The 20035-nt window shown below is 37.3% G+C and overlaps 1 protein-coding gene across 1 annotated transcript in view; it reads left to right on the forward strand.

Annotated features, from left to right (window-relative positions):
• Positions 1–20035, forward strand: part of GRIN2A (glutamate receptor, ionotropic, N-methyl D-aspartate 2A) — a gene marked incomplete at its 5' end in the record, with an annotated part of 84701 nt that overhangs the window by 23345 nt on the left and 41321 nt on the right. The window contains 5 exons of the mRNA XM_009882902.1: positions 7301–7506; positions 8962–9130; positions 9255–9408; positions 14045–14170; positions 16816–17045. Coding sequence (XP_009881204.1) covers positions 7301–7506; positions 8962–9130; positions 9255–9408; positions 14045–14170; positions 16816–17045 — 885 coding nt within the window. The remainder of the gene's footprint in view (positions 1–7300; positions 7507–8961; positions 9131–9254; positions 9409–14044; positions 14171–16815; positions 17046–20035) is intronic.

A 20035-nucleotide genomic window follows, 5' to 3' on the forward strand; every position in this document is an offset into this window, starting at 1 on the left:
TAATCTACTCATCCCTTTGCTGGTGTATCTTTTGTCGGTAGCTCTGTGGCCTAACATGATATATTTTCTTTGCCCATAGCAGAAACAGCATGCTCTTTAACATCTGTTGGGTTGTCATTTTCTTTGTCCTATCCTTGTTGCTTAGTGTATTTGGTCTTCCTGTAAATATGCCTATCCTGACACTTGCTGTCGAGTGAAAATTGCGTGTTGTTTCTGCATCAGGGAGCTTTTATTTAGCCTCAAGGCCTTTCCTTTGACCTTTACTGTACGGAATTGTTTGAATTGCACCAATTATTATGCAGCATTTCTTAAATCCTCTATTCCCGAGGAGGATGGTTCCCTCCTTTCTGCTGCTGTAAAGGAATCGCAGCTACCATGGAAAGCAGTGGTAAAGTGTACTTTGCTCCTGTTCTTTGCAGCCAATATTAGAGAGGAGATTAAAGAGTAGGAAGACTTTCAGGGCAGTTCTTCCTCTCTGGAGGTAAAGGTATTTGCTATCTGGACATTCCTAGAGAGCTGCAAGGTCTTCACTGAGTGCAGAAGTCACAAAAAATCATCCCTCTCTGGGAGGTGGAGGAAGGGGCTGGGGATTTGTTTAGCTCTTTTCCTTTCTGATGACATAATCGACTGGTAAAACAGCTTCTCTGGCGTGAGTTATTTGGGACATTTCCCAGTACCAAAACTGTACCAACTACTGAGGATTTGGTGACTGCTCACTACTAAATCTGTATTGAAAAATGAGGCTACAGGAGGTGGTAGCTTTTCTTTCTCCTGCTGTTTGTTTATGGTCTCTCTGGGTGCTGTGTTTTCCTCTGAGCCCTGCTGGTCGCAGGATTGATGCCTTCTTGGCAGCGTAAGGAGCAGCCATGAGGGAAGAGTGGTACATTTCCATACTCCATCTGAGATTTTGCAGCAGATTTTGAAAACTTCAAAGTCTTTAAATGGACGTCTTCAAACCACCCAGGACTGTAAAACACTCCCTATTAATAAGACATGAAAGTGCTCACGTCATGTTTAGTAATTTAAATTTAGAGTGTCATTGTGAAATATGGGCCTACAGAAACGCGAAGCCACACAAAGGTTTGCAGCAGAAGGTATACAACAGCTGCTGCTTCTGGAGGAAGGATTTTGCTCTTGTGCTTTGTTCTGCAGCTGCCTGTTATTGCTAACCCGACAAACTCAATTTATGCTTTCTAGTTATTGACTTAAAACTTGCCAGCGTAGCTCTTCCCTGTAAGTGGAAAAGTGTGATGAAATGAAAGTAATAAATAGTTTTTCTATAAAGCAAGAGGAGTTAGATTTTGCATTTGCTCAGCATTATTTTCTTCACAAAAGTGAGACAGCTCAAAAAGTATGTTTGCAATATGTGCGTGTGTTTAATGTAGAAAGAATATCCCTGAAGTTTTTTCTCTTTTCGAAGGTTTGATCGGGTTGTCCTGGGAGTGCATTTCATATCCATGTTGTCATGTAACATATTTTCTTACAAAAGGATGATGACTGTGTATTGCGTACAGTTCCCATCTGCTGGGAAGAGGGTGATAGGACCGAGTTATTTGTTTGTTTTCTGTGAGATATGCCGGTGTGACAGACTCCCTTTTCGTGCCAGCTTTGGCACGCAAGGGAGAACATACTCTGCTCTTTTCTCTCTCTGCTCAGGATCTGGCCTTGCTCTTTTTCTCTGATTCAATGGTCTCTGTGAGGATGTGCGATTAGGATTATGTCAATCATCCCAGTGTTATTTAGACACTGCTTTAGAGTGCTTTAGAGGTATCTCCATGAGGTACAGCAGTGCATAACTTTGCAAGTTGTCTGCCTGTCTTAGGCTACTGTATTTATCAAGTTGTTACAGAGAAACACACCAAATACGTCATTACTGCCCTCCTCGGCTGCAATCTTTGAAAAATAAATAGGCATGTAGGAGATGGTCAAGCCGTGTATGTAATACAGTGAGTCTGTAAGGTGATTTAGACAACAGTGGATGAGATGAGGACCCTGTGATTGCTAATTCAGTCTGACATCAAACAAGCCCTTCCATGCTCTCAGCTATTTTCTGCTCTCCTTCCTGTATCCCGTGGAGACTAAGCCAAAGGGAATATTCCAGACTGCATATCAAGATGGAGAAAACAGGAAAGAATGTACAAGTTTAAAAGGAATATAATACCATTGCAAGTCCATACTTGAAGCTGAGTTTTGCACCTACAATAGTGAATCAAGGGTTTGATTCGTTATTGAAACTATTTTTTTTTATGAGGGTCCCAGTCTTTTGGCCATAAGTAAAGATTTTTATAACTTGGAGCAGGATCTTCCCCAAAAATTATTCTATTGCCCTGTTTTCAATTGAGGGAGATCTATATTTCTCTGGGATCACGTCATGATCAGTCTAACTAGAAATGACAGAAATTTATCATAAATCTCTGGATATTTTGTGGCATTTCCACACAGTAAAGGTATTTACACGTAGCTTTTGGCAGTTCCGTAACGGAGCATCTGCATTACCCTCAGCTTGGATTTTCTTTTTTAAAAACATTTGCTTTACAGATACACACTACTGTGTTTATTGTTTTAAAATCATTCTTAATGCAGTTTTACCTTCCCTTTCAATTTTTGAATCTAGCAACACAGATATTTCATTGTATATGCTGAGAGTAAACTCATTTTCACTTTTAATTTCTCTAGTAATGTTAGTTGGATTCTTAGGAGGCCTAAGCAGGAGAGCTCTTTTTCTAGACATACTTTTGTGCTTTTTGCACTTCAAGTATGCTATTCTCTTCTGCACTGCTTGACTTGCTATAGACTAATGTAGTCTTAGTCAAATTAACTAAATGTAGTTAATTTGGTTTAAGGTTGGAGTGTAAATCAAATTTTCAGACCTGTTTGTGAACTATTCAGTAGTTGTATCTTTCATGCTGCGTAATCTAGAAGTCCAGACGTCCCTCCTGTACTTCATTTAATGCTCTATTAAATGGTTGTCATTCTAAAAAAGTCATGTTACCTAAGTGCAAAAGAGATTTTACAGAACACATTTTACAAAAACAGCTATATTTTTCCTGTATCCTACGTGTGCCTAGAGGTGCTAAGGAAATGATTCCTCAGCACATGAGATTTTGTAACAGCACATGGTTGCGGGTGAAGATGACTGTGTGTTACACCGAAGTGGGGATTGATGGGGGTCTTATAAATATTTTTGAACTTCCAGGAAAGAGGTAAGGAGTAAGTGAGGAAAGGTACGCAGGTGAGACTGAGCAAACTGCCCTGATTCATCTACAGTGAAACTTCCTGTCATTACGGAGTGAATATTATAAATATTTTATCTTATATTGGCTTCATTTTAAATTCAGCATGGCTGGGCCTGCCACACCAACTCAAATACATATGAGATTCTCCTTAACGCAGTTGCCATATGTCTCTGGCTGCCTACTGTTAGCGAGCTGTGCTTTCAGCTGAGTTCTCTGGGGCAGCAGTCTTGCTTCCAGGAGCTGGGGAAAATTATTATCCCGACCAACACAAAGTTTTGAAATCTTAAAAATGTTTCCATTCTGTTTCAGAGGTGAAATAAAAAAAAAAAAGAAAATGTTGCATAAAGAATATCTGTATCAGGGATACCAATATTAGTAGGTAAGCATGCTAATTTAAACACTGACCGCTTCTGCCTCAAATCTAGACACTTGGACTTGGTCGGAGGATGCCATGTTTAGTTCATTTCATGAGCAGCTATAATGGTCATGAAGTAGCACACTCTGAAAATGAGTGCTGCAAAACACTGGAGGCAATAGAATTTTGAAGCTGTCCAGGTTGGTAAACTATTTCACTGTAAAATGGTTTATTCAAATATCACCGTTGTCTCCTACTGAGAGCAGAAACTGAACTTTTCATATTCTACTTTTACATACGAACTTTTTCGTATTCTGCAGCATTTATAATGACCTTCACAGGTGAAACCAGGACTTGCATGCTTTTTTTAACTCAGATATTTAGCTTTGTTGTCATAGGTAAGCCACTTCAGAAGTCAGTGCTGAATAAGGACTTGATATTTGGGTTTGCACACAAAATCTTACACTTCATAAGCAGACCTCTTTATAATGTTCTGAAAGGAAATGAGCATGTGTAGTTGTTATAACCTGTTGGTTTTTTTCCCTAAGCATTTGGAGGTTTTAAAGTCATTCGAATACTAGATCTGACTTCCATAAGTGACATAAATGCCAATCCTGCAGGACACCTACATATGGCTGCAATTTCATAAATTCTCTTTATTTTGATAGGAAACTGCTCATGTTTTAGTTTTGCTTATTCTACAGCTTTTCTGTGTCATTTCAACCCTTCACTCTGTAAAAAAGGTACACTATCAATTGCACAAGGATGTCAGAAAAACAAAAAAATATATAAAGATTAAAAAAAATGTGTAAATTATATCATTCGTATTCTTAATAACAATTTAGTTCTGCCCGAACTAAAAAGCTTCTAATACAATTATAAAAATCCTCCCATATTTTGACCACATGCTTTAATTGTGTAAAACTAAAATCTTACCCTCCACTTAAATAAAAAAGGAAAAAGTGTTTTGATGATTCAAACCTGTAGCAGAATGATAGAAGTGCAGCATGTAATCTTCAACAGTATACCTATTTTAAAATCAAAAAACCAAATGAACATGGAAACTGTTCACTTATGAGTCCAGCATCAGCAGCAGAGCAAATCCAATGCCTGTGCTAACCATTGATTAATTAGAACAAGCAAATCCAACAGAAACATTTCCGAAACTAAAGGCTACCTAAAAAAAACCTACAGGCTCTTTCTTATTACTACCTTTCCTCATTTGCCATTCTTAGCCCACTAGCAAGGACTTTCAGGGCTTTTCTGCCTTTGGCTTTTCTACCATTCATCATGACGTTGATCTGTTTCTCTTACACTTTTTTCATTGGGCTTTCTGACACTGTGGGTTGCTCACAGTACTGGTGGTAGCAGGGGCGACGTGCAATGGACGTGTGGTTTTTGCACCATGTAAAGCCCAGATGAAGTCATTGTGACTCCCTGGGACTGCAGCAGTAGACCACTTTGGAGAGAGAAGTAGGGATGCCCCTAAGACCCAAGGCAAGGTCTTAATTTTTAATTATTTTTTAAAAATAAAGTTACAAGGAGTGAATGTTGAGATAAATCCATGGAATGCAACAGGTAAAAAAAAACAACTTTTCACCTAACATTAGATTCACTCAATACATAACACTTCAACACAGATGCAACTGTCAAAAGAAATTAGCGTTTCCAGCAGTTCAGCCATTTAAAAACATCGTGGGTTATATCCTCCTCAGACCAAGAACATGGCAGTTACTCCAGCTGAAGTATGAAAGGGTGTCAAGATTCCTCTTTTAACAGCATCAAAGCAGTCGGTATGTTATCGATAGGCTTAGGTGAACTCATCGTGTTGTGGGCAGCTGGTGCTGCTGTTGGTCCGTGTGAGAGCGATGCAGGTGCAGGGGTGGCTGGCAGAGGGAAGTGCCTCAGGGTCCGGCAGAGCTGCCTCCTCCCAGAATCCTGTAGCCAGTGATTTAGAAAGGCAGGTGCTGCCACTCCGATAGTCCTGAACGGGCAAATGCAACTGAACCTCAGTCGTGGCTTTCTTTCCTCTTGCTAGTTGGAAAAGGCAGACGGTCGGGCACATTTTCCACTTCTGAAATCCATCGTAGTACTTGGCACATTTGCTGTTTGACTCAAGTACTGAACTGGCTGGAATTCTCCCCATTCCAGATGGCCAACTTCATGGTATACTTAGGGCACAGATAAAACAACACAGTGTAAGCTAACGTAACCACCAGACTCTGCTGTGAATGTGATTAATTGGCAATTAAACTATTTTTGCAATGTAAGTGTCTCATACAGAGTTAAAAAGATTTGTTTCCCTGTGTATGAAATTGTTTTTCTCACAAAGGCTTCACCCATTGTGTTTTGGTTAAATTTCATGCTAGAACTGGATGTAGTAAAAATACTGTGCCTGGTTTTCATTCATTTAGGTGTGAATTCCTAATTCCTTTGAGATATTTTGAATCTCCTAATTTAAGTGCGTAGAGATTTGGCATTTTTGCCTCCTACATTAAAGTTCAGCAAAACATCTTGACTTATAAACGGGAAACTGCAAAGGCCGTGTGCTTATATGCTTCCTTAAATAGGAATGGATATAAATCATGTTCTTCAGGATTTTTCGTGATTCATTTTAAAGTCCTTAGAAAACAGAAGGTAGATGACAATTTTCTTTACATTTGGTCTTGGAACCCAAGTCTTTCATTGTACTGTTAATTCCCACCATTTTCCTTGCAAAACAAATATTTTAGCAGCCTCATGATTATGTTATAATTTGTTCAGTTTAAGCAACTGAGGAATTATTAAAATGCATTAGGTTATAAATGTTGTGGATTGCTAGCACATTTATATTCTCTATCATCACTACTCAGATAAAACATACAATTAGATTTATGGCTACAAAGGAGTTCAACACAATCTGAGGAAGAAAATGTGAGAGTTGTCAAACTATTTAGAACATATGCCCCTTTCTGGTATTCTGGAACTGGAAAAAAATGTAGGTTAATTTAGAAGGGATAATTTATAATACTAAATAAATAGACAATTTTACTGTAAAGTGTGGTATGCTTTCTTAAACTCCCCCAACAGTTGGCAGTAACTAAAGCAGAATAAAATAGGTTACTTCTAATAAGAGCCAGATCATGCACAATTGAACTTGTGTTTACTAAAAATGTGGTTTGGGCTGGCTCAGGTGTGATGGGACCCCAGGTAAAGGCTTTCACAGTGGCTTTTCAGGCTATAAGAATAGAAGAGTCTTCCCTTTTAAGAATATACAGAAATGGTATTATGATACTTTGGTTATCAGTTTAATGTGTGTGGGGGGATTAGTTTTCTTTTTCTTCTTTTAACAACTGTTTTCTTATTACTGCAAGTTGGTCCTGATTACAAATCGAGTAGCTGGTGGTTGTTCTGGCTAAAATGGAAATGGTTCATGTGTCAAATTTCAGTGCAGGTATTGCCAGGTGATAGATAGTGTTAACTGATGCCATCTAGTCTTTACAAAGCTGTTATGTCTTAAAATAACGTTACCTTACTGTCTTTACTACAGTGCATTTTCTCACTTCATGCAGTTACTAAAGAGTCCTAAAAGTAATTTTGATTAAAAAGAGCCCAAGCCAACTGTCGTTTGTAATTTCCTGTACCTATATCCCAGCACATTTAATATTAGATCTCATTTTTCAAAACCAAGCAAGCAGATATCAGCAGCCTGTGCGTCTTGGCGTTTCAGGTGGGGAAATGGGAGAACAACTCCCTGAGCCTGAAGTACTCTGTCTGGCCAAGGTACAGCTCTTTTGCAGACAGCGACCCAGATGATAACCATTTGAGTATTGTCACCCTGGAGGAGGCTCCCTTTGTCATTGTTGAGGATGTGGATCCTTTGATGGAAAGTTGCCAAAAAAACACCGTGCCATGTCGTAAATTTGTCAAAATTAAGTAAGTAAATACACAGCATTCCTTTTTTTTTTTTTTCTTTGAGTGCAAAATATATTCCCCTATTTTCTCACTAATTCTCTCCCTTGCTTCTTTAATTGTATAATTGCTACTTTGCTGTTCTGTTCCTCTTGCTTCCTCTATTTGCTTTTCCTTCTGCATTTCATTTCCTCTTTCTTTTTCCCTTTCCCATGCGGGATGCTCTTGTTTGCACATCTTCCTTCTTAATAAGTTGGAACATTCTGCTTATATACATGTAAGTCACATTGAATTAATGACAAGATAGTAAGTTTATAGTAAATTCAAAGTGAACTAGAATTAGCTCTTTTCAGTCACATGGAAGAAGATTGTGTTCTAAAATTGGATTGTTTTAATGAGCCCTCATTGAATTGTTTCCAGTTATGTTGAAATGTGCCTGTTTGCCTGTTTTAATTACTCTTTAACAATTGGAGAATGTCTTCTATTGAAAATGTGATGTTTGGTACAGGATAAAGTACTTCAGTGTATAATACCACTGTGACGTACTGTCTAGAGAAAAGTCCCCTGCTTTGGTAGCTCTATAACTTTGGATTAGTCATTAGAAATCAGTGGAAAATTTCTCATTTTGCATTTATCAGTATTGTTTCAACCATTCTGTGCTTCTGTCTGCATATTTTTGAACTGAATCTAATAATAACAACATTTTTTTACTGAACAGATGTTAGGGGTATAATGCGTGTTTCTGAAGATTTCCAGAGACTGCTAAATTGTTGTGCACGTGCTCCCTAAGTCCAGAGAAACTTTTTTTTTTAAACATAGCTGTACTTAGTCAAGTTCTGAACTATTTTTTTATTTCAATTTTCCATTCTTTCAAATCCCGTAAAATATTGCGCTGGCTTCTGAAGATGCTTATACTGGAAGCTTCTAGAGTTCATGAAAGGAGCATTTCAGAAAAAAAATTAAAGAGAAACTCCTTATCTTTGCACTCAAAGGTGGCCTGAAATTCACCTTCTCAAAGTGCAGAAAAAGATGCAGCATCCATTTTCATTATGGTGAACTGCTGTGCCTTTATATAGCTTGCATGTTGGGGAGTTCTCTAATCACTAAATGATGTGTAGTCTTGTGTCTTGAGAGTAAAAGTAATAAATGTTTAATTTAAACCTAAGAGAGAGATTAGTAAGTGGAGACTATATGTCTTGATGGAGAAGTGAAGTGCAGTAGGCTGGATACTGCAGCAGAGAGCATGTCGTACAAGGTCTACCGTTATCTTCAATTTATCTCCCTCCAAGCAACTGCATGATGATTAGTAAGAGCTACAAACACCGTATAAAGCATCCTGTGGGTTATTTCTGCATTGATGGAGAAAAACATGGTCAGTCACAAGTATGGCATAATGTTGTTTCACAGTGTGCTGAATCTTGCTGTTGTGGTTCTGTTTTTCCCAGTAGAAATGTTTACATCTCTCTTCTCTGTTGACAGCAACTCAACTAATGAGGGAACTAACGTAAAGAAGTGCTGCAAAGGATTCTGCATCGATATCTTGAAGAAGTTGTCTAAAACTGTCAAGTTCACATATGACCTGTATTTGGTGACTAATGGGAAACATGGCAAAAAAGTCAATAATGTGTGGAATGGAATGATTGGTGAAGTAAGTTCTGTTAGGTAAAACAGCTCTTAAGTAAGAACTTAGCAATGTTCGTTTTTAATTCTTTTGGAGATGTGAGGTATTCTCTACTGAGTAATATTGGTGGTGTCTTCTCTTTGTGGATCAGGTGGTATATCATCGTGCGGTTATGGCTGTGGGGTCTCTCACTATTAATGAAGAGCGTTCTGAAGTGGTTGACTTTTCCGTGCCGTTTGTTGAGACTGGGATTAGTGTCATGGTGTCACGGAGCAATGGCACAGTTTCACCATCTGCTTTTCTAGGTATGATTCTCCAACCCCTCCAGATCATTTAATTGCATTCCTATAGAGTTGGGTAGGCTTCATTGTTCATTAAGCTGTATAGTGCATTGACATGTTTCTGTCAAGTTTTGAATTTTACATTGGGAAGTTTGTACCGTGTCAACATGCTGATTAACATGATTATTAGCACATGAACATAGTGCTGTTGCTTTCACATGCAGTAAGTGAAAACCGATGAAAAAGAATCCCCCAAAATCTTAAGTTGGGAAAATTGCTTCCTCAAAATCTGCTTCTTTACAAACTAATTTATGCCTGTTTAGCCCATTATAAATTGTTTAATCTCTCTTACACTCACAGTCACAAAATAATTTTAAAACCCCTTGTAGAATAGTTAAGAAGAGACTTCCTTATGATTAGAAGAGATCTGACAGCTAATTCGATAAGTTACCTCTGGCTTCTGAACACCATACTACTGCGCTGGAGAGCATCTGAGTGTTTTCTCCATTGATGCAGTTGAACAGTGGAGTTGTGATGATGCAGTTGAACAGTGGAGATATAGCAAAGAAGTTAAAGGCTGCACAGAAAGGTGATGGGATATAAAGAAACAAAGACGTTGGTCGTCTTTCCTTGTTTGCTTCTTATTTCAGTTGTTTATTGCTCCTTTCATTATTTCCCTCTCCTTCTCTTTTAGTGCTTATTGTTTACTTCTATATTTGATTTTACCTGAAGCTGAAAAGAATGAGCCACGAGATGCATCAAAAGTACCTGGAATGCTATATTCCTCATAGGGTATTTGGGCCCAGTAGTTTTAAAGATATTTTGCACAGGAAAATAGTGCTATTGACACTAAAATCATTTAAGTGAAATTAAAAAACAAATAAATCAGTATATTCCTGCTAGCTTATGGAACAGTTTAGTATGTTCAAGTTCATTGGGTCAGCAGTGATGCCATTTTTGCCCTCCGATTGTATGGTTTCTTTTTAGATTACTAAAGTGTAAGTTCATCGCTTCCACTGAAATCACTTGTAGCCGTTGAGGAGCAGATCTTTGGTGTAGTATCAGCTACAAGTGGGTAAATAATTTGGTTTTCTTGCACTAGAATCATCATTTGGTCACAGAGCTTATTTCTAGTACCTGTTCCATAAAGGCACAGATAATGCAAATAAATACAGCGCAGTGAGTAATCAAATAATGCCCAAACCCGGTGATACATAAATGGATTTTGGTGGTGATTATTACTTTTGTTTATTTAATGAAAGACTTTTTAAATGAAATTATAAGAGGCTCTAATTTTAATGAAAATATTCGGGTTTCTGTAAATCATTGACTTGTAAAGTTAATTCATTGTTAAAATTGCAGTTGCAGCATGTTGAAATTATAATGTGAAATAGAAGTACTGGGGTGTTTTCTAAATGTGCTGCAAGTGCAGTTGATTTTTATTACGGACTCTGCTTACCTCTTAAAAACCTGCTTACAGCTGCCGTCAAAAGAGACGCCACTTTTGCATTTTTCACAACTGAGTTATTAGTTTTCTAAAATGCATTTAATGTTATTGGTTTAGTTGGATGTACATATAACTCAAAAAGTAAAAATAACCCCTTCTTATAAAGCTCTATAGAATAGCATTACCTTTGAAGAAATCTGATTTACTGCACCAATAAATCAAGCCTGTGCTCTCAGAAGTATGTTCTGGTCTTTTTAGACGTAGATGAAACTGTCACTTTACTGGAATTGACTGTGTATTTTGATGAGATGTGCATAGTAGTAAAATGCTTTGCCATGCAAAATGCTATCGGGCAGATAACTGAATTTATTCACAGACAGATTTTGTTTCAAATAAGTGAATGTCGAGGCATAGAGTCATCTTACATAATTATTTTAAAAGATTTTTTCTAAATGAGTGAAATACAATATTATTTTTTTATAATAGCACTTGATTACAGTACATGAAATATCTGGTTTTGTGATTTGTCACTGTGAATGTAGACAAGTACAGGATTTTGTGTGGACTAGATTTTCCACTCAGTGGTTGCGTTCAATAGACCTAAGTAACTGGTGGGCTGACAGCCTCGTCCTCATTATCTGCTGTGTTCTGTTTCTGATGTGGGTGTCTCCTTCAAAGGAGAATTTTAGCCACATCTAAACGTTTTCATATCATACTAAAATTCATATGTACTAGATCCACGAATAGTTTCTTTAAAGATTCTGTGGAGATTTTTCTCAACTTTATTTAAGCAAACAAACCAAATAAGGGAAACCTCAAATCCAAATTTCTATATTTTTAAGAGTGAGAGAGTTCATAGGTGACCATTTCCTTTTTTGGAGGCATTGGTGGATTAGGAAATCTATGCCCCTGTTTATTTCATGTATTGTTTGAGTATTGTTTTGGTGGTGGGGAGTAAAACTGGAAGGTAATTGAGTACTACATCTTTTTCATTGCTCAATATTCTCCATTGCCAAACATTTGAAATGTACACTGGCAAGTCATATATCAGTATTTTCCTGCCATATCATGGCTTTACTGAAAATTGTTATAAAACCTGCTGCTTGCCTGAGGGAAGTTCTCGTTCTGTCCTTCGAGAATCAAAGAACAGGGCTGACTGTGTAATTTGAGCTCTAATATGACAGGAAGATCGACTTTGTTATTCAATTGATTTTGTACTTGTTCAATCTTACTGCTTGCTATTCTAAATAGCTTTTTATTTTCCTATTGCTTCTTTTAATCCTCCACCTCATTACCAGACTGCTTAAATTATTAAAGAGCATTCTGCTTAAACTGTTGTTTATAGCTCCCTTTTTCACATCAGCTTGTTTTGCCCTTTGCCTTATTTAGATTTTGACAAATTACCATTACTGTTTCTGCACTGTTGCTTTTGATAAGAGTTTTATCAGGCTTGCTTGCTTCTATGAAACTGCTCTCAAAAATGTATGATAGCTTTATGTGAATTCCAATTTATTCCAGTTAATATGTGAATTCATAGAATATTTGTTTTTAACTGTATTTGGCTACAGAATGTCCTTTGCTTGAGTCTGAATGGATATTTCTCTGCCTTTTAAGAATTCTGGTTTTTTGCTAACTTACTATTCTCTTCCGAACAAGGGATTATAGTAATTGAAAGAACTTCATAACCTCTCTTAAAAATAAAATAATTTTTTAAAAATTAAATTTTTAAAAAGTACTGTTTCTTAATGTTATCTTAAAAACAGAAAGAGAAGAGTTTGGCTTGAAATTCCCCTGCCTTGCCTTTTTAGTTCGCATCCAAAATGACCAGTGGGGCTGTTTGGAATTTGGTCTTGTCTTGGTTCCAAGTTTCTGAAGAAATTGTAGCAAAGGCAAATGATCACACGAGATTTCTATGCTCGGGCCCAAATTATTACACTTCATTGTAGTTCTGGGTGAATCATTCATGCTGACTCAGGCAAGGTTCAGATTGGGCTTTTGGGCTTAGAAGCCTCAACTCTTATTTGTTTCCTGCCATGATGGAATAATTTTCAGTGGTTCAAATTTTAACTTCAATTCAAAGAATGAAGAAGTTAGGATGGAGGAACCTCTCGGGCTTTCAAAAACAGGCAAAGCATTGGAACATGCTGATTTCTTGTCATTTCAAGTGCTTCTTGATTCTGTCCTAATTTGAAATAGTATACTAAGGGGGTTTTTTTCTCATGCTTCAGAGCACACTCACACTGGCATTATTTACCAAAATTAAGGTATAAAATGCCCCGACTAAGCTGACCTACTAAAAAGATACTAGTTTGCCGTACAAAACCTTTCTTACATATATCCTTGTACCATGACAGCTACCACAGGGACTCCTGAAATGACAGAGAATTTGTGATTGGGCAAAGGTGGTATTTAAGAACTTTGTGTTATCACATATCCAGTCCTTTCAAAAAGTTGGTGCTTAGTCTGGTATTTAAAACTGCTTTTAGTTTTCTGTTCCAGCCTACTCCTTTTACTTAATCATGGTTTTTCTGTCTTTCAAACTGACATTCAGTTTTCCATAAAAACCTTTTGATTTCAGAAATTTGCTCCCAGATGAGAATGAGACTTTCAAAAGGATGTGTTTGCAATTGGTAAAAACATCTTCATAGCAGGTAGATGAAAGAGAGAAAAAAAAATCTGAAACAAAAAAAATTAGTTTGAATGCAAGTATTTAGCTTTTTTCCCCTAACACTTTTTGTTGGATAGAAAATGAGAGAGAAGTCTACTTCACTGAATTACCGAATGTATTAAACATATGCTTAATTGCTTTTGCTCTGCAGAAACACAGTCACAATGGTAATGGTTCTGTTGATACATGCATCTAGCATGGGATAAATAGAAATGGGTGACCTGATTGTAAACCGAATAAGAAGTGAGTCAAACCAATTATTTGCCACTCAGTGTCAGTTAAGGGTTTCTCAAAGTGCACAGCCTTTGCTTTTGAATTGCAACTTACATTTAACGTTTTGACTGTATGAATTTTGTGTATAGTAACAGCAGTTCTTCGTATATTGCTAGCATTAAAATAGCAAAATTTGTTATTTGCTAGCATTTTGGTTGGTAAAAGCTAATATAAAGGAAGCCGCTGGGCATGCCTAGCTGAAGACATTAGAATTCTTGTGCTGCAACTGGTTTAATGAACTGTTTCTGTTTCTCTTGTCTGTTTTGCTGCAGAGCCTTTTAGTGCTTCTGTCTGGGTGATGATGTTTGTGATGCTCCTCATTGTGTCCGCCATGGCTGTCTTTATATTTGAGTACTTTAGTCCTGTAGGATATAACAGGAACTTAGCACAAGGGAGAGGTAAGCTTTGCATTTTATACAACCCTAAAGCTATAAAAAAATCATGTATTTCCTATCCCTTGCCCTCCATCTTTTAAAGTAAACATAACATAGGAATAAAACAGTAAAAGCAGCTATGAAACTATGTTTGCTCTTAATTTAAAATACGGTTTCTTGAGGGCTTATATATTGTGTTTGTATTCTAATTCATTGGACGAGACATATAGAAGGGTAAGTGATATCAGAGAGTCGCATTCAGGCAGTGTTTGGTTAGTATACTGTATCAGTTGCAGAGTGTCAGCTTAAAAAAGCATTGGAATAAGTTCTACAGACTCCTGACTCTTAGGAATTCACAGTTAATTCAGTGATCATGATCTAAACTGGTGTGGTTTGGTGGATAATCTGGAAAAATAGCAGTTAGGTTGTATTTGGTTTTATATAGTCCCTATAAAAAGCCTGATGAACTCAGCCTTGAAATGAGGCCGGTGGCAGAAGGGCATCACTTCTTTCTGCGTAGCAGCCATGGTTATAGAAACTTCATCTTTAAAATATACCAGCACAACAGATTTAATACAGAGCTTGCCTTTCGCAGGGAAAGCTGCAGTTGTGTATTATTAGCACTTTGACCTGAGAGTGAGGATTCCGTGTATTGTGGTGCCCTCATCCTTCCCTTTCTTTACTTACAGTTCAGAGTGCAGCCTGGTTTTAATTTCTAAATCATACTCATTTTATAACAAGAGATCTTCCAGCCTGGTGAACACAGTTCTGGGGACTATTACAAGCTAATTGTTTCTTCTAGATTATGATTGGTTTGTTCCCTGCAAAAGGACATTGTAATGTTCAGATGATGCTGTTATTTCGATAAGATGGTAAATGTGTAACCTCTGTCCAAAGTAAACACTGTGTTTATGAAGGGGAAATCAAAGGTGAATATAGAGACTGGGGATCTAGGGGCCAGGCTGTTCTTTTCTGTGCCGCCTCATGTGCCAGAATCAATTATTTAGTGTACTTTAGTGTACTTATGGTTACAAAGGCATATTATGGCACTAGACCATCCTAACTTAGCTCAAGAGACTTGCCACGAATCCAGCTGCCATTCACTTGAAACATGGGAAGCTTAAAATAAATGGGTTTCTATATGTAGATGACTCCTTTCCCTAGGCATTTTTGGCAGGATGAAGCTCAATGGTAATACAATCTCCAGCAGCATAAACACAACTTTAGACTGCTTTCTTGGAATGTGCTTTCCTTATCATTGTTGCTCAGAAAATATATATTATTCTGGCATTAGCCCAATCTTAAATGGCTCTAGAAGGTGGTTTCATAAACCAAGTCAGCTCCATTGTGTTTAGTTTACTGCACTCTTATCATCTTAGCACTGCTGCAGAATAAAAGATGATAATCTAGGATGATGTGCTTGACTGCATTGTGAAAAGTTTGCACTGTATTAGCATTTCCACTGAACCGAGAACATGCATTGAGTATACCCACTTTGGGTTTTATTCTTTTAATAATAATTAAATTATTATTAAAATAAATTATAATTACATTAAAAATTAAATCTGAGTTTGTAATGTGCATCCCCTTGGATAAAGGGGCAGGGCAGGGCAGGGAAGGAGGTAATATTACAGGTGTCTGCATCACACCTTATTGTCTGAATTGCTATTTAATTAAAAAATAGATACTTATATAAAGGTCAAATGAGTCACAGTCAGGGGAGGCTTGTTTCTCTCTATTGAGGATAAAGGGAGTCTAGATGATGAGCAATATGTGATGACTGCACTGTACTTACCTAGAGCTGGGTAAGAGCAAACTTCCCTTTATTTTCATAGGGCTGTACCGATACGGCCTTTGAAGCGGATAGTGGATAATAGCACTGCTAGTCTGCTTCTGCCACTATGTGGGCAGGAGGGCATCGTGCTGACCGCTTCTTGCTTTGGGACGAATTAAAAGCTGACTGAAAACGGGAATAACAAAATTTACAGAATGGATTAGCTGGGAGAGGATTTTACCTGTAATGCCAACACGTTTGAAGCCACAGAACTGGCTCTGAAGGTGTGAGGTAGCCAGAGTCTGGTTCGCTCTAAGTCACCTATTGGTACAGGGAGCTGCTTTGTGTTGGCTTACTGATTTATCCTCTGAGTGCAAAGTTGCTTTAAAGTAGGTGACGTATTCACACATTTTGATCTTAAACATACTTGCATAAAGTTCAAAAAGCATAATGTTGGAAGGCCGGAGAGGATACAAAGTAATTTGGGTGAGAAAAGTGCTAGAATTGAATCATTAAGACTTAAACCCGCAGTTTTCCATTTACATGTCTGCTGGCGCGGGTGACTGAAATGGGCAGTACGGTGGCACATACCTTACTGCAAGAGCCATAGCAGTTTGCTTCTCCTCCAAACCTGTGCTTTCAATTTTCATTTTAAAACTTTTGAAGTAAATGCCACATAGAAAAATGCTGGAATGTTTTTTACAAATACGGAAATAAGTGTCATTACGATAGAGAGTACCTGTGGTAAATCCTGTGATTCCATTGGGAGTACAGTGGATATGTACTGAAATGGTTTTAAACTATATCTTTGTGAGTACTTTGTTGTTATTATGTAGGGTATCTTGCCAGGGTTTAATTTAATTGCAATGTAAATAACTGCTCTTTGTAATTACAGATCCTCATGGACCATCCTTTACCATTGGAAAGGCGGTGTGGTTACTCTGGGGCTTGGTATTCAACAATTCCGTGCCTGTGCAAAACCCCAAAGGGACGACCAGTAAAATCATGGTGTCAGTTTGGGCTTTCTTTGCTGTCATCTTTCTGGCTAGTTATACTGCCAACTTAGCTGCATTTATGATTCAAGAGGAATTTGTTGACCAAGTGACTGGACTGAGTGATAAAAAGGTAGGTCTTCAGCTCAAAAGAAGTCAGTGTCCATTCTTCATAATCCTTCCACAAATTTTTACTTTGTGCTAAAAAAACTAAGATAACAAGCTAAAACTGGATGATTTTATTCTGAGTGTAAGCCTTTACTAACAAACTTAAGACCCAAAGCGTGAAAATACCTGACTGTTTTCAAAGTCTTTGAGTTGCCTTTTCAAAAGTAGCTGCGTTAATTGAAAAGTACCTTTATTTTCTGATGGAAATCAATTCCTGTTTGATTAAAAGGAATGTCTCACCAATATACAAAGTTTGAAAAAGAAAAAAAGTCAGCTTGAATGCAGGGAAGGCATATTTAAAAATACTAGAACATTTCTGTGTGGAAGATTAATAATATATTAATTTCAAAAAATTAATAAAAGCAGCAATTATCCAGTAATTATTGGAAGCCAGTTAAGGCTCCTGAAAAAATGTCTTTTTGCTTCCCATGTAGTGAGCAAGAAATTTACAGTAAGAGTTCAGATTTACAGTGGTGCCAGCACAAATAAGTGAAGAGAAATGATAAAAAGTGGTATGTGTTGTCCGTGGATGTTTGAATGTTTTCCTTGTATAAAATGGCAAGAGTAAATAGGAAAAATAAACAGATCAGAAAATTTTGGCTTTTGTGTTATCACATTGAAGTGAGATGTAAATTACATAGGATAAGGTGCAGAATTTTGATGTGTTTGTGGAAGATGATTTCAAAAACTTCTGTGAGAATTGCACTTTGAGCAGTAGTCTGTTAATTCACTTAAACCCTACTCAAGTATCTCACGAATTGACAAATAAAATATGCTTATTTTTCATATTGTTGTAGCTTCGCTGAACTTTCTTCTGCTGAAAGTATACTTCCTAGATCTGTGTACTTGTGAAGTTTAATCAATAGTCTTATAAATCAGAAACCTAGCAATTACTTCTTTTTTTATTTCATTTGTCTGACTGCTTTGTAATAGTGGTACTGCATGGAGGGACTGAAGTCCATTTGCAAAATTACTGTTGTGGTGGATATGTGCAAAATACATGAAGGCCATGCTGTATTTCAAGTTTGTGCCCAGTTGTTTTAAAATTAAACTAAATATTGACATTAAGAAGTAATATTTAAATATAGTGTAGCACAAGGGATTTATCTCAAAGAACAGAAAATAAAGGAAATTGTTATTCAGAAGAAGGCAACAGCTCAGATAGCCTTCTGTCTGTTTTTTGTTTCAGCTGCTTTTTATGACCAGCCTTTGATTGATCTCCTGAGGTATCAAAACATGAATTGCAAGCATGGCTAGGGGAAAGACAGATAAAAAGAAACACAAAATGATAGTAGTTTTGTTTTCATTAAGTTGTGTTGTCGCAAAACCTTTGAAAGAGTATGAAGACTGTTAAATATACCTCTATTTTAAGGTAATATTCTTAGTAAGAGACAGATAAAAGGCATTTTCCTCTTGAGAATAATAAAAAATAGGATTTGAGAAATCTTTCTCCTGTTTGTGAGAAAGCACAGTGTTTTCCCGGGAAGTCTGGGTTTGGCAGGATTTGGCTTGCACCTGGCACAGCACTAGTGTTCGGTCTGCCAGCGCACCCTTATCGTCCTCTCTCTGCTGGCTGTTTGCCACTCTCACCTATGGGCTAGGAAAATGTCAGTGTTTGTTCTGTAGCTTTTGGCTAATAACATCCTTATTTTTGTCATTTTTCTATTCTCTCTGCTAAGTAGGATTTTATTTCCACAAAACGCAAAATAAAAATAGGAAGAAAAACTTGAATCAGAAAATATCATCTGCTTTTGTGTGATCTTCTGATCATTTATTTGATCTGCCACCTTTGTTTTTATTTTACAGTTCTTCAAATTTTGCCTGAAGCATAGAGAGCTAAATCAGGGGAGCCATGCCTTTTCTGATTAAACCAAACAAACCAGAAGTCCAGAAAAGCAATGATGATCTATTTCAAAATATTCCTCTTGTCATACACAGGTTTTTCCTCCTCTACAATCCTGAAGTTTCTTGTATTTTAAAAAATCAAATAATTAGGATAATTTATGGGAATGTAGTCTGATTCATGTTAAATTATTTATCTCCCCTCTTTGCCTTGTTGCTGCAATGTTGTTAGTAGGGGAGCAGTTCAGGAATTTGCAACTATTTTACTGTTGTTCAGTAGAGAGCTCTGATCCTTGCTGCAAGCAAAACAGTAATAGGCAAAGGCCAGTGAGAAGGGACAGAAGTATGAGTAAAACTAGTTTTAAATAAGTAATATCTAGAAGTTCAATAAATTTTTGAAGAACTTCTGGGCTGGTAAAGCGGTTTACTATTCCCTCCTCTCCCTTTTTTCCTACTGCCACAAGCAGTAGTCAAGCTCTTTTGTCAATGCTTTATTGTCAATGCAATAAAGTATTCCCAGTTAGAGATACTGAGGTTTCTCAGCCCAGCTCCATATGTGACAGACTACAGAGAAGAGAAGCCAGGAAAAAACCCTGGTCTCTCTGAGCAGTCATCCCTGACCCTCAGCGTTCAACACTTTCCCATTCAGGAAATGTGTTGCTCTCGAGCACCTGGTTCACCATGATAACGTGCTCTTTACCCTTCTTGGCTCCAAGACCTCTTGATAGTTTCCTGAACCTTCATAAAGTTGCTAATGAGTTTCTGAACGCCATGTCATCTACGTGTCACCCAGAAATACATGGCACAGCATGTACTGGAGTTACTAGGGGTGGGTGTTCATAAACTCAAGTGATTCAGAAGATGAGAAGAAAATTATATTTTGACATCGTTGTGTATGTAAAAGAATTTTAAAAGCTTTGTGTTCATAAAAAGGTACAGAAAATGGGTCCGAAAGTATCCAGCAAAGCTGCCATTTGTAGCACTTGTTACTTTTGAGACCATTTATGCCTTTTTTATGTAATGAAAGAGGGACAGGATTACTAAGGGAGAGTAGATAGCAGTGGACGGAATTGTCTTGCCAAGCGTTTATCTGCTGTGATTCCTCCACGCAGT

The sequence above is a fragment of the Charadrius vociferus genome, unplaced genomic scaffold (assembly GCF_000708025.1).
Source record: "Charadrius vociferus isolate BGI_N301 unplaced genomic scaffold, ASM70802v2 scaffold74, whole genome shotgun sequence".
Taxonomy (NCBI): domain Eukaryota; kingdom Metazoa; phylum Chordata; class Aves; order Charadriiformes; family Charadriidae; genus Charadrius; species Charadrius vociferus.